General features: G+C 46.8%; 1 protein-coding gene across 3 annotated transcripts in view; it reads left to right on the top strand.

Moving 5' to 3' along the window:
* Positions 1-14,982, top strand: part of NIPAL3 (NIPA like domain containing 3) — a 46,973-nt gene extending 31,991 nt beyond the window's left edge. For all 3 annotated transcript variants that reach the window (XM_087446561.1, XM_004425735.3, XM_087446562.1), the window contains 5 exons: positions 1,605-1,740; positions 3,652-3,740; positions 5,226-5,289; positions 7,047-7,141; positions 11,117-14,982. In XM_087446561.1, the coding sequence (XP_087302687.1) occupies positions 1,605-1,740; positions 3,652-3,740; positions 5,226-5,289; positions 7,047-7,141; positions 11,117-11,316 (584 nt within the window). In that variant the 3' untranslated portion in view covers positions 11,317-14,982. The remainder of the gene's footprint in view (positions 1-1,604; positions 1,741-3,651; positions 3,741-5,225; positions 5,290-7,046; positions 7,142-11,116) is intronic.
* Positions 14,983-15,369: the final 387 nt, after the last annotated feature.

Below are 15,369 nucleotides of genomic sequence, written 5' to 3'. Positions count from 1 at the left end.
GGGGGAGAGGGGATTAAATGTGATGAGCACAAGGGCCCAATATGTGTCATTTCCCTTCTGTCCTTCCCACCTCGAGCCCCCACTCCAGCAATCGGCCATAAACCACAGAGTTATGTGTCACCATAGGACACAGTGCCATCATTTTGTTTTCAAAAACAGCTTTATTGAGATATAATTTTCATACCATAAAGTTCACCTGTTTAAAGTGTACAATTCAGTGGTTTTTAGTATATTCACGGAGTGTGCGACCATCATCATAATTGAATTCTAGAACATTTTTGTCACCCCAGAAAGAAACCCTGTGCCTATTAGCAGTCACTCCGCATTCCTGCCTCCTCCCAGCCCCTGGCCAACCACTCGTCTACTTTCTATCTCTATAAATTTGCCTTTCTGGACATAGGATATAAAAGGAATCACACTACGTGGCCTTTTGTGACTGGCTTCTTTCACTGAGCATGTTTTCAAAGTTCATCCCTGCTGTCGCATGAATCAGTAGTCCGTTCCTTGATGATCCTGTTTTCAAAGTGGACTGGAAGATCACAGTCCCAAAAAGTTCTCTCCTGGCGAGTAGGAAGGCCAGAAGGTTCTGAGGCACACTGGCCATTCCCCTTCTGTCCCCTTCTCACTAACAAGGGCAGCCTGATGAAAATGCTTGCCTTAACTGGCCGGCCATGTTTGAAAACTGTAGTCTAAGTGGCTGAGGGGCCCAGATGTCGCTGTGTGTGACGGGCTGTTGGTAGGAGAAGGCAACATGAGCAGAAGTTGAGAAAAATAGGAAAGCAGAGCATTTCGGCCAGAACAACGGGCTTCATTTGTACCATTCTTGGGAGTTGTTTCTTTGAACTGCTGCTTTGGCATGGGGATCAGACAGTTTAGAGTTAGAAGTCATTTCTGCACCACCAGGTGAAGCAGTGGTCTCCGTAGTGAGGTGACCAAGATGGCCCACTGGGTGTGTGGGAAGAAAATATTAGAACTGATATTTTTACCTCCACCTTTTAGGTGATTCTTCCTGCACATTTTATAATGTACATATCATATAAGCCCAGTGTTACACGACTATAATTTTAAAATAAATAAACATATTTGAAAAGTATGTGCATATGCATAGGGGTATGCATTCCAAGCATTTGGAGACCTCTGGTCTAAAGACGTGTTTTTAAAAATATAAATGAGTAAGCATTAAAAAAAAAAAAAAAAACTCTTGAGCTCTTTACAGGCCATGTTTTCCTGTGATTGCCATGAGAATGATACTCACAGGAGGTTAACATATCCATTCAAAGATTGTTTTGGCCTCCCAACATGTTCCAGGCACAGCGCTGCCACTCTGGGGTCCAGAGACTGGAACTCAGTGCCCTTTCTTGGTGGAGTTTAGAAGTGACATTTGGAAATACCTGTCGGAGTTTTGCTTTCCTCTCTTCCTTCACGGGAGAGGCACAAGAGATCTGATGCAAACAGCGTCTTCTCACCGTGAAAACCACTGCGTTGGCTCTGCCAGTGTTCCCTCCATCTTTTTCACCAAGTCCTTTGGGGTTATAAACTGACTTTCAGGGTCTGACTCCCTCCCTCCCCCTGAGGCTCCCACACATCCTTGTCACCTTCTGCAGGCTCGATGACAGTGGTGACGGTGAAGGCTGTGGCCGGGATGCTTGTGTTGTCCATACAGGGGAACCTGCAGCTCGACTACCCCATCTTCTACGTGATGTTCGTGTGCATGGTGGCGACTGCCGTCTATCAAGCTGTGTGAGTTACAGATCCTTTTCCTGCTGGGTCTCGCCACGTGGGTCTCTTCTGTTTTCCAGGCCTGATTACACTTGGAAAGGCAGAACATTCAAATGCAGCCTGTCGCCAGGGTTTGGCATCCACTGTGGAGAGAGAGGGGTTGCTAATTTGCTGCGTTGTCACGTGGAGGGCTCTGTGAATGACGCTTGAAAGACGAAGCCTGGAGTGGACGTGTTTTTTCGCTCTGCCTCAAAATATGAGAAATACGTGCTCAGAGGCAGCCTCACTTCCCACCTGCTCCAAGGCAGGCGTCCGTCTCAGGGACTTCAGAAGAAGCTGTGTGTCCCCATGAGGCACCAGTTTGTCTGCTAGATAGAAAACAGAAAGTTGTCATTTCTTGTCCTCAAGAAATCTTCCCAAGTAGAAGAGTGAGGTCATCGTTTCTCTCTCAGGAGCAGAAGTGCTGAGGGTAGGCCTGGGCCTTGTTCCCGTCTGAGCCCCGGTGCCCAGCAGAGGGCCTGGGAGGGCATGTGAGAGTCCTGCGTGGGGACGGGAGGTGAACTGTGCAGGTTTCAGTGTGGTACGTGAGGCTGGTTCGCCCTGGGCAGCTCAGGCCCCGGACTCCGGCAGCCTGGCTCACCGTCCACCAGCAGTGGCCTTGAGGGGATGGTAGGAATGACCACTACTGAGCAGGTGCCCGGTGCAAGCCGGCTCTACTGTCACTGCTTTCACAGAAATTTGTGAATCCATTTCATCCCCACAACACCCCTTCGAGGCAGATGATAGTATCCTCATTTTGCACGTGGGGAACTGCAACAAAGCGAGGTTAAGGGGCCAGGAAGTAGGGAACTGAGATTTGAACCCAGGGGTCTGGCTCCCCAGCCCACGACACCTTCCCCTCAGCCTCTCTAAGACACAGATTCCTCATCCGCAAATGAGAATAACAACAGGCCCTACCTAAGAGAGTCACAGAAAGCTCTCCGCACAGTCCCCAGGATAACATCCAGTAAAGATCGGCTTCTTTTATGAGGATTATTACCATTGCTGTGTCCATTCTTACTATTCTCTGTCCTCCTGCAACAATTCCAGTCGTCACCGCTGAGCGTCTGCCACGTGCAAGGCTCTGTGCGCTCCAGGAGCTACAAGACGAGTCAGATGCCCAGCCCGCTCCTGGGGAGTTTCTCGCTCACCAAGTCAGAACACATCCACTGAGGGCCTACTGTGTGCCAGGCCTGTGCTGGGCCTCCCCACACAGAGACGTGACAGTAGTCACTGTCTTCCAGGTGCTCACAGCCCCGGTGAGGGGACAGCCCGGTAAGCAGGTGATTACACCTGAGTGGGCAGTGTGTTACGGTGTAAGCAACTCTGCAGTAACTAAAATACCATGCAGAGAGTGGACAAGGGATATGTTCCAAAGTGATGGAGTGTTTATCCTAGGTGGAATGATTTGGAATGACTCTAATTTTCTCTCTTTTTCCTGTATTTATTGCAGTGAGCACATTATTTTTGAGTTAAGAAGAAAATTTGTTTAAAAAACTAATTGCAATGATAGGCAAAACGTGATCAGTGCTCTAAGAGTTTCTTGGAGTGTTTAAGAGAGCGGGAGTGGCTCTCTTTAGTGGGGTGGGGATGCAGGGGACACAGAGGTGAGGAGAAGGGATTTCCCGTGATGAGAACCGTGTGGTTAAAGCTGTGAGACCGGGAGTGCACGGCCCACTGGGGGGGTGGGGACAGGCCTCAGGCTGTGTGTCTAGGGGAAGAATGGGAGCAAAGCCTGGACCCCAGACCCAGAGATACACAAGGATGGCATCTTTATGAACCAAAGGAAAGTGCGTCGTCTTCATACTTCAAACCAGTCCCCTGTCATCAGCTTTCACCTCAGACTTCCCAGCATCCCCACAGCCCGCTGACTGGAGTGCTTTTGTGTTGAAGGTTTTTAAGTCAAGCCTCGCAGATGTACGACTCCTCTTTGATTGCCAGTGTGGGCTACATTCTCTCCACTACTGTCGCTATCACAGCAGGTAAGGGTGGCCGATCGCTAGGTTTCTGTCTTCTACCTTAGCAGCCTACGTTACCCCAGCGTGGAGGGCGGAGGCTCCCTCTCTGTCAGAAGGCCAAGTCCACTGACTTGTTCTGTCCATTGGAGATGCGTATGGTTTCATGGAGAAAGTACAAGATTTAGAGCCAGAGAGATCTGAGTTTGCGTCCCAGCACAGACACAGAGCTGAGTGGCTCTGGGAAAATCACTTAACCTCTCTGAGCCTCGGTTCCACATTCATAAAATGGGAGTAATAACACTTACCTCCTAGAATTGAAATATGTACAATCCAAACGTCCCCTACTTTGTATTGCAAGGTTTCTTTGATGATTTTTGTCGTCATCTGCTAGCTCCACAACCTCCGTTGGCCAAGTGAACACAAATTTCTTCTATATGATTTTTAGAGATCACGAGCATATGAAGTGTCTGTATCATAACAGGTGCTCGATAAGCCATCATTATTATTTATGCCCCTTTTCTTCTACCCCACCTCCAAATTTTTTTTTTCTTTTTCTTTCTGAGGTGGCTTCAGGGGCTGCAAGTCTATCAGTTTATGTTTGTTTGTTTTTTAAGTGGCGATGGTGACTAAAATCTTCAAAGTATAAAGGCCAATAAGAACGAATGTGCCTGGCCTGGCCGTAAAGCCATATGCTTTGTCCTGCATTTCAGAGAAGTGGTGCCCAAATCCTGCTCGCAGAGGTGGGAACAAGCAGGGCACACAGCCTGCCAGGGCCTGTGCTGTGAGCAGCACCAGGAGTTGAGTGGGGCATTGACCCAGAGCAGCCGGAAACCTAATGCAAAGATTTGAGTCGTGGTCAAGAACTTTGGTCCAGTCGAGGTGAAAAGGAATAGCAGACACCAAGGTTGAGTCAGAAACAGAAGTCGAGGCAAGGAGTCAGGAGCTCAGGAGTACAGCATGAAGCCTGTGGAGGTTAAATGACCTAGACAGACTGGCTGCAGGGTGAGGGTGGCAGGCCCAGGTCACTCCCACGCCGTAGGCGTAGACCTGCGGGCTTGACATCTGCCGGCCACGTGAGGTTAGAAAGCTCTGACAGCTTAAAATGAAGCCTTGTTCATCCATCTTAAGAAAGATGGGGGAAAGGAGTGTGTGTGAAGGCTGGTGGATAAGGTCTGCAGCTTACTTCATAGTATTGTTTCTTTGGGGGAAGCTGGGTGAAGGGTATATAGGAATTCTGTACTGTATTTGAGAGTCTAATATTATCTCAAAATAAAAACTTGAGAAAAAATAGATGGAGATAAGAGGGGCCTGGGAGGGGGAGAAAGAGAAGACAATCTGTTCCCCTAAATGGCTTTTATTCCATTCCTCTAATATTTTACTAGGCGCAGGCATAAGATTTTTTGGTCGCTTTGGTTTCCTGCAGGAAAGAGAGCTTAGCCCAATCCCAGGCAGACTGGCAAGTAGATTTGAAAACAGCTCACCCATGTCTCCTGTGATTTGCGGCCACAGGTGCAGTGTTTTACCTGGACTTCCTCGGGGAAGACGTGCTGCACATCTGCATGTTTGCGCTGGGGTGAGTTCCGCCTGCTCTCTGGCCCCGGGCATTGTGTGTAGAATTCAGGCAGCTGCCTCTCTCCCCGCATTATTACTTCAGCCTCTCAGGCAATCCTTTAGAGCCAGTGGAGCCGCTGGGATTGGAGCTTTGTCCCTGGAGGTGAGCATTTACCCCAAAGGGCTTTATCTCCTTCCCCTTTCTTCTCTTTTGGGCTTTAATTTCCTTGTCATTTCTAAAATATCACATTTTGACTCATGAAAAGACACTCGACCTCATCTCAGATCAAAGAAACGCATATTGAAACTACATGAGACACCATCATTTTGCAAAAACTAACAGGATTGATAATATTCCAAAATGGCAAGAGGATGAGAAGACCAGCTCTCTGCCACACTGTGAGAAATTCTTTAATGCGGGAGGACAATTTGGCAATATCAATAAAAATTTTAAATGAGACTACTTTTTGATGCACCATTCCATTTCTAATCATTTATCTTAGAAAAATCATTGAAATGGGACACAGACACATGTATGAGGCTATTTATTAATTTTAAAATTAATCGTGTAAGCAAATAATTGGAAGCAACCTAAATGCCCAGTGGTAGAACACAGGTTAAATAAATTATGGTGTATCCCTATAATAAAGCGCCATGCTGCCATTTTGAAAAATTGAGGCCAGTCGTTAGGTGCTGGCATGGAACCAAGTGTAGGATGCATTAAATGGAAAAAGTTACATATTTTTATGTTTATTCTACCCTATGATCCAGCAGTTCCACATCTAGATATATACCCACAAGGAATGAGCACATATATCGACAAAATGACTTGTACATGAAAATTTATGGTTAGCTTGATTCATAATATGCCCAAATTGGATACAACCCAAATGTCTTATCAACAGGAGAGTGAAAAACAAATGGTAGTATATTCAGACAATGGATTCAACACAACAGTTAAAAATAATGAACTACTAATACACACAATAAAGTGGATGAATCTTAAAAACGTTTATCGAGTGAAAGAAACCAGACATAGAAGAGAAACCATTGCATGTCTGAACTCACAAGAAGTTCAACAACAGGCAGATCGAATCTGTGGCGTCCTCTGGGGAAGGGTGAGCGTGATTGGGAAGGGGCACAAGGAAACGTTCTGGGATGGAGGGGATGGAAATGTCTTCTCCACTGATCTGGGTGGTGGTCACACAAGTGAATACACAGGTAAATTCATCCAGCTTTATATTTAGGATTTGTGCATTTTACTGCATGTAAATTATACCTCAATTTTTAGAAAGTGTGCTTGTTTATCTAAGCTCTAGGGAAAGGAAAAAGACACAAAAAAGATTCTGGAAGAATATATGCCTACCTGGGGGAAGTACAGGGCCTTTCCAATTGTTACTTTCTCTACTCCTGTATTAAATTTAGGCCATAAAGAATTTTTTTAATTAAAAAAAAAAGAAACCTTTTTAAAGGCAAGGTTCTGAGATGCGGGCTAAGTGGAAGTGAAGAACCACGCGAGTTTAGCCCAGGAGAGTCTGATTTACTCAGATGAAGGTTTGTGTGGAGTGGAGGGCGTGTGGGCTGCACTACCTGTTATTATTCATCTCGAGTCTGCTCCCTGCTGACCTCAGGCCCAGCAGCCTCTCCTGCTCACCAGCGAGCCCCCCGCTGCAGCCTCAAGCCCTCTTTTTACCTTTTTCCCGTGGCCTGGGTTTGAAAGTCTCCCTCCCCACCTCACTCCGGCCTTACTTCTCTTCCTCCCTTCTCTCTCTTCCTCAGGTGCCTCATCGCATTCTTGGGCGTCTTCTTAATCACACGGAACAGGAAGAAGTCCATTCCATTTGAGCCCTATATTTCCATGGATGCCATGCCAGGTAACGCTCAAACCCCATGTGTCCTGCTCGCCAGCCCATCCATACAGAGTGACTGCTACTTCCTGTTTAAAAAGAGGCAACCAGCCGCGGAGTTTGGTCCAGGGAAGGTGTGCTGTGCCGTTATGGTGTGACTGTCTTTTTTCTTTTAATCTCCACGTGCAAAAGAGGAGGCAATGGCTGAGGCGCCTCAGTTGGTTTTGAGCACATCTTGCCTGTTCCCATGTCTGGTGTCGGGTCCTTTAAAGATGATCCTGATTCACACTGGATATAATGATGATCGGCAGCACCAGGCTTCATGTCTGCAAAAGGAATTCATTGAGTTGGAGTGGAATGATCAGAGAGGGGAGGGAAAATAGGATGAATGAAATTCAGATATTATAATCTTATTCCCTAGATTCCACAAAGGAGTGGATTGTTCTGGAAAGCCTAATTTCCCAGGGAGCTGAGGGTTCACACTGAGAAGCACAAGTTCAAAGGCCTTTAAGCCATGACAGTAATGTAAATGTGTGAATCAGCCGAGTGCTGCACAATAGGGAGTGGTGGGGCCTGTGGAGAACTGGAGAGTGCCTGTCCAGCCTAAAGGGATTCAGATTAGAAAAATTAAGACATGGGACCTGCCCATCTAGGTTTACTGACCTAAATTCTATAGGGTGCCAGTGATCACCAGCTTTCACTCTTTAACTCACAATTAATTTTTATTTTTGACACATAAGATGAAACTCCCTCCAAAACAGAATCTCTCACCCTTCATTAAGACAGTCTCATGAACAACATATACTCACATTGATGGCATAGAGTGCTGCCTAATAACTTTATTAATAACTCTGTAATGCAGATGTGTTCTCAGGGCTGACTGAGGTGCCCCTACTTTAAATGGCCCCAGGGTTTGTGTGTCTACTTTTTATATTATTTCCTCATCTCTTGCTATAAAGCTATTGTCTGTCATTCTTGTTGTTACCAGCCTGCCTGTGTATAGCAACTCGGTGTCAATCTTCTCATTTGACCCAACTTGTTCGAATTGTGTATAAAAGTAAAATAAATAAGCTCTGAGTTGGGACCTTAAGGTTTCTCCTCAGAGTTAAGTGCATGAGCTCTAGTGCATGGACTTTTTAAACATCTAATCTGGCTGCTCAGATGCCTTTTTTGCTTACTTCCTTGTTTCTCGGCTGTGTTCCGGATAGATGAGGGCGCTGGATAGCTGAATTCCAGATAGGTGAGGTGTCAACTCTTGTGTGTGTGCTAGTATGTGTATGTATATGTGTGTTTGTGTGTTAATGAACTGTGTATGTGTATATATCTATATAAGTATTTGTATATGCATATATATAGTTGTATTTTCTGGTAGAAAATAGAAGGTAACCTAAGGTAATCTTAGATATCAACATGCCGTGGTCTGTTTGTGGATGTGGCTCTCGCTTCCTCTTTGTCCACTGTGACCAGTGGGAAGTCAGATGTTGAAGAAAGGAGACCTTGCCCTGTTGCTGTGGCATGTCAGGACCCTTCTGAGCAGACTTGTGTTCTGTACTATGAAGAGCATGGGCTTGGAGTTCAGATGGCCTGGATTCAAATCCCAGCTCTCCCGCCTAGCCGCTGTGTGACCCTGGGCACCTGTCTGGCTCTCCCAAGGCCTCTGACCCTCACTTGTAATTGGGATTCCTTCTTTCAGAGGAGTGGATAATATGTAAAGACCCCTTTCACAGTGTCTGGGACATGGTAGATGCCTGGTTAAATTTGGTTTCACTTCCCTTTTCTTTAAAAAACTTTGAAAATGTCAAACACTTGTTTGACCTGATGACAGGTAGAACATGAAGAATAAAACTGCTTGGACAGAGTTGCTCTTCTAGCTACTTGGTCTCCCTGGTTGGCATCAGGACCTTGCTTTTGCTTTACCTAGATTCGTATCTTTACAACAGACCAGTAGCTACTGTGCAGGAGGCATTCAGATTCCAAAAATTCACTACCTATTAAGTAATTCTGGCACCTGTAAGACTTCTAAAAGATGAGGGCGAGAAGAGCAGGCCCGATGGTTAGGAGCTGGCGGGGCGCTCACAGCTGGGCCTTGGTGTCCCTGGCTGAACATTAACAATTTCACAGAATATCAACATCAGACAAGGCCACTCTGTGACCGTGATGGATCAAGATACAAACAGGACCGCTCAGTTAGCATGTCTGAACACAGACAAAACATGAACGTTGTCCAGACAACAAAAAGGACCAGCCATCCCCCTGACGTGAGTGACAGCTGCTGCTTTACCAATCTCAGCCAGCCTCCATCTAGCCGTCTCCCCTTCCAGATTATTAAGATCCCCAGTTACAGAATGATCCCCGCTTCCTGACAGCATCTAATTCAAAGCAAAGCCCTGCTTCCTTAAACCCTCCCCAAAATCACCTCACACTAGCCCAAATCCTATGTTAGTCTTTTCTAACACCCTCTTACTGAGGCACCCCACACTTCTCCATGGTGTCCATCTCCCTCATTGCAAGGACTCCATAAACCCAAATTTGTTAGACTGTAGGTGTGTTCCTGGTGGTCTTTGGCTGGAGAGCATTGACCAAAAGCTAAGCCATGCCCGGAAAGCCAACTCTCTTCCCTGAGGAGCAGGCACCCCTCATCCTCTTCCAACCCCCACCCCGAAAAGTCCAAACCAGAGACTCTTAAACTATACCCTTCAAATGACCATCAGCTAAGGCTTGTGCAATGTGGAAGCAAAGGGACTTCCTCATGCTGGGTCTTCCCAGGCCATTTGCAAAGTGGAGAAGAGCATGAGCTTTAGTGTCAGATCCCAGCTCTGTTTCTCATTAGCTGTGTGACCTTGGACAAGTTTCTACACCTCTCTGAATCTCTGTTTTCTTATGCAGAAAATGAGGACAGTAGTATATCTCTGTCATAGGATTTGGGGGGATTAAATACAGGTGTATAGGAAGGCCACAGCATTCCAGTTAAGAATGTGGGCTTCAGAGCTTAAACCACCCAAGTTTGAACCCTGGCACTGCCACTTACTGTGACGTCAAGCAAGTTACTTAACCTCCAACTGCCTCTTTTTCCTTATTGGGAGTTGTGAGGATCAAATGCAATAAGACTTAGATAACTGTTCAGAACAGTGCCTGCCACCAACGGAACATTCAGTCCACGTTAGCTATTACCATTATTGCTGTTGTTACTATCACTATTTAGAGCACTCGGCCCTGTACCCAGGGCATAGGGAGCAGGCAGATGTCGGCTGCTATTATCATCATAGTTCCATGGAAGACACTTTGCATTCAATGTCTTAGGACTCAGCCTGGGGGCCAGAGAATTTGAGGGGTCTTAATTCCCTGCCTGGAAAAGAGTTGGCCTCAGAGAAGACCATGTCCTGCCTGATGAGGAGAATTGTAGAATAAGGTTAAAGGAATTGATGGTGAAAGTCTTAGCCCTCAAATGTAGGTAGACATCCAATATCAGTGTGCCCAGAAGTAATAAGCAAAATCGCACTTTACCCTGTATGTGGATCAGGGATGTTAATGTTAAAGGTAGAAACTCTCCCTCTGAGCATTGTGATGCATCTGTCACCATCACGTGTCTGTGACACAAAATTTACCCTCTTCTCAACAGCGTAATGAAGTTTTCTGGATCTTGATTTCATTCAGCAGAAAAGTGTTGGCATCTACCACGTTCACAGCACAGCGCTGGTTCCACTCTCCCTGTGGCCCAAACAGACATTCCCACCTCCTTCCGGGCCAACCGATGGTTTCTCTCGACAGTGGCTGGTCTGGGTGCATATTTCCTGAAGATTCATGCCTGGTTGCTTAGCAACTGTAATAGTTCTGGTGTATATTTATGTGTGTTCTTTTTTCAATCTAAAGCATTCAGGAAATTGACAATGCACATGATTAGCTCCCAAGCACTATAATTAGTGTGGGTGGGATGGAGGAAGATACAGCCTCCTTTGGCCCCCTTACCACATAATGATTTGGGGAAAATGGATTTCATTTCAGGTATGCAAAACATGCATGACAAGGGGATGACAGTCCAGCCTGACCTCAAAGCTTCTTTCTCCTACGGGGCCCTGGAAAACAATGACAACATTTCTGAGATCTACACTCCTGCCACGCTGCCCATCATGCAAGAGGAACACGGCTCCAGAAGCGCCTCTGGGGTTCCCTACCGAGTCCTGGAACACACCAAGAAGGAGTGAGCCCCCCTTGAAGGAGATTCACCTTCCTCCATTTATAGCTGCTCAGGCCATGCTGACCGTGGTTCAACCCTTGATTCTAAAACTTGCCTTTTAAGTCTTATTTTTTTTAACTGAGAACTCTATGGATGGGGATCTTGAAAAGCCTTTGCTGTGGCAAAGGATGTGTTATCTTGGTCTTGGAAATTTCAAATGTTGGGGCTGGGGGTTGCGGGGATGGAGGCAGTATTCCAGGTGGGTGGTACGGAATGCAGCCTCTGCCTGGGTTAGCCTGGCTGGATTTGGAAAGCCTTTATCATCCTCGAGGATGTAGCTGAGCTTCCTCAGTCAGTGACCCAAGGTTGCCACATTCTTCAGAGCTAAAGCAAGGCAGAGATTCTGCTTTTCCTTTCCAAATCCAGTGACAGGCTGGAGACCTCTAAGTCTAGTCTTCCCCCACCTCACGTGCAGGCCGGATCTCTTCCCATCTCACTCATGATTCCCTGTTTGCGATAACGTTTGTGTCGCTCTCCCATGGCAGAGTGGGCCAGCCCTGGTGGAACGTTCTGTCATTCGCCTGTAGGGAAATGCACTTTGCCTTCCAATTGTCTGTGTCCCTCCAGTGAAAATGTGCTTGATGTGTTTATATTGGATCTACTCTGCAAACTAATTTGTTTTTGGTTCTGTGAACTACATGATTGCTTTTTCTTCCCCCAAAGGAACTGGGAAGTTAAAAGAAGGGGGAGAATAAAAAGGACAGAGGCAGGGGTGATGATACCTCAGCCCATAAAGGAAGAAAAATCCCTTTTCATCTTCTAGAAGGTGACTGCATCACTTATAAGAGGAGAGAGAGAAAATCTGCATGTTTTCTGTGTGTTTTCCTGCACGCCAGTGCCCTCTGGGAAGATGGGGGGCGGTGCTCATTTCAGAGACAGCCTCGCTCATCTCTCCTCCATCCTCTCCTTTGTAGAGCGACAAACCAAGCTTGAATGATGGCTTAATTTCCCTGGAGTGGATGGGGACTCTGGGTCCTCCTCCCTAGGGCACGTCTGGGAGAAGCAAGCATTCTCAGAAATGGGGCTGCTGCTTTCCTTCTGGCTACGTGCATGATTGTCTTCCCCCAGACCCACTGTATGCTTTTGAGAATGGCAGGTAAAGGTTTGCAAACTTGAACGAGCATAAGGATCCCCTAGGGAGTTTATGTGAAATGCAAATGCCTATACCCCAACCATAAATACTCTGATTAAATGGGACTGGGGTGAGGCCCAGGAGTCTGCATGCTTAACTGGCAGCACGGGTGCTTCTGATGCAGGTAATCCAAGGATCACACACCTTGCACGCCTAATAATGGAAAGAGATGGACTGCTAAAACCCCTGGGGGCCCACGCACACCTGCGGGAAAGTTGAAATTACTATTTCTTGTTTCCTCCTTGGGGTTCTTTCGGCAGGTTGAATAATCCCCTTAGGATCCGTGGCATTTCTCCATCCAGTGATTACTACTTAAAACTACGCTTACTGCTTCCCTAGGCAGCCGTTAATAGGCAGGATAACAGTGTTAATAGACCAGTGTTGATAGATCATTAACTTTTATGGATTGTGCTTAATCCTGATTTAGTACCTTGACTTCAAAAACTGACATCTGTTGCCTGTGATAACTACTTCTGTATTGTGTCTTAACCACTTCCGTATTGTGTCTCCCATGCCTAAGAAGGCAACCGACAGTGACCTTTTTTCCTTTAGGACAGATATCAGCGTAGTTCAATGATATTTATGAGGGGTTTACTATGTCTTAATCATTTGGATGGTGAGGGCTACAAAGAGTAAGACGTGGTTCCTGCCCTCCAGGCAACACAAATAGCCAGGAAACTATGGCGGGGCCGACTGAGTGCGATAGCCGCCACAGAAAGTGACAGTTGTGAGGCCCTGTTCAAGGTCAGGCCCGAGCCCAGAGTCGGGTTTTCGGAATTGGAGATGATTTGGGCCCCACTCATTGATAGGTGGTAAATCTAGCTAGATTTGAGCAAAGCGTAGAAAGTAGAGTGATCACCCCCCAGGCAGAGGGGCCAGCATTTGCAAAGACACAGAGATAGGGAGGGGGAGACGGCAAAGAAAGGAGAGCCAGGGAAGGTGGTGGGAGATGAGGCTGGAAAGATAAGCAGTGGAGGCCAAATCCTGGAGGGCCTTAAATGCCTGGCCAAAGAGTTTAAAGTGTATCCTAGAGGACACGGGAGCCGTTGATGGTTCATGAAGAAGAGAATGACAGGATCAGCCCTGATTGGAAAGGAGACCTTATGCAGTGTGGAGGAAGAATCTGAGGGATAATAATTCACTTTTCACAGTCAAGCTGCAAGTCTGTAAGAAAAAAACACAAAAGGGGAATTACAATCCAGCTTCACTGCTATTCAGATTTTCCAGGTGATTTTTCTAAGGTGGGCGGGGTGGGGTGTGAGGGCAGAGTGGATGAAGGGAAGGTGAGCGGGGAGGCCATTTATGTTCAAACCCAGGTGATCAGTTGGCATATTATGTGCTCCCAACCTTACTCTGCCCCCTTCCCTTTTTCTGTTGTGGGCCTTTTAGCCTCGAGCCAGTGGAGAATGAGACGAGTGGATAAAAGTGCAGGTCTGCTGAAAATCATGGGTTTAATGCCACCGAGGCACCGCTGCTGGGGCCTGGGCAGCCCTTCTGCCTTCAGGTTTGGGGCAATGGCGTCGTCCTAGGAAGCTGAGCTACAGGAAGGCTGAGCAGAGAGCTGCATGGTGGTTTCCTGAGTGGAAGGCGGGGGCGGGTCACCTGGGTGCTCAAAGAGTAGCTGGTGTGGGGCTACGGTCTCCAGAATTCTGCCTCTGTCTTGGGCTAGCTTCTCCCAGTCTTTGCCCCCAGGTGTAAATGGACTGTTTGCTGGTGGCAGGTACGCAGCACTTGCTGTTAGGACAGGAGTGGAGGAGGGTGTCCACTTTCCACTCTCAGCCCTGATCTTTATTTTTCCTTGTGGCTCTGACACCGCCAAGCCCTCTCGAATGCTCCAAGCAACATTAAATGTCACCCCTCCATCCTTCCTAGCAGCCAGTACCTAAAGCAAGGTCACCAAACTTGGGTTTAAACTTTCCAGTTGTTCTCTGGTCTTCCTCTCCCCATCCCACTCTGTGCCCCTCTGGAGAGGCTGCGACTTGGGGTTTCCTGATCAGACATTAGCACCAGTTCTTCACAGACTGGTGCCTGTGGGTTTTGACAAGAGCTCCGCCCGCTCCTCCCCCTGACCCCTCCCGTGAAGCTGCAGGTCTGATGCCATCACATTAGGCTTCAGGTCCTGTGGGGGTTTGCAGAGAGGAACTGAATGCTGAGTGAGGAAGGGAGGACTGACACCTCCACTGCTCTTCTGGTGGAAACTGGCCAGCTGGACGGTGCTGTGTGGATACAAGCCATCCGTCAGGGTAGTGTTGGGGCACCTTCACCCTGCAGCCTTGTGAATTCCAAATCTGGCTCAACCCCGGCGGAGAGGCAAAAAAATGTACTGTGTGTTTCCGAGAAGCTATGTAAATGAAGTCACCTTAGAATATATATTCTATGTGGATGCTTATATTTTGTTAACTTTGTGACTAATATGGCATGTCTTATTTTTCAAAAAATGTGTGTGCTAGTTGCAAATAACATTATGAAGTGGTATTTAATTAAAAAAAAATCTATGTGCTACCTACTGAGTTTGTCTTATTGTTGGCTAACACTTTCTAGAGTTGTCTAGAACAGCACTGTCCAATAGAACTTTCTGCCATGATAGAAATGTTCTATGTGTGCTGCCCAACCCGGCAGCCACTATCGACATGTGGCTATTGAGCACTTTCAGTGTGGTGAGTGCGACCTAGGAACTGGATTTTTTGTTTTATTTAAGTTTAATTAATTGAATTTAAATATCCACACATAACTAGTGGCTGCTGTACTGACAATACAGATCTAGAGATGCCCATGAATGCAGTTAAGGCTGAATTAAAGCATTTTCCCCCCTACAGTGGTTAAGAGCATAGACCCTGGCCATACTGCTTAGGTTTGATTCCTGGCTCCACCACTTATTAACTGTGTGGC

Source organism: Ceratotherium simum, chromosome 22 (genome assembly GCF_057802395.1).
Source record: "Ceratotherium simum simum isolate JZ-2026a chromosome 22, ASM5780239v1, whole genome shotgun sequence".
Taxonomy (NCBI): Eukaryota; Metazoa; Chordata; class Mammalia; order Perissodactyla; family Rhinocerotidae; genus Ceratotherium; species Ceratotherium simum.
Note: the sequence above shows the minus strand (reverse complement) of the source record. Positions and strands in the feature narration are given on the sequence as shown.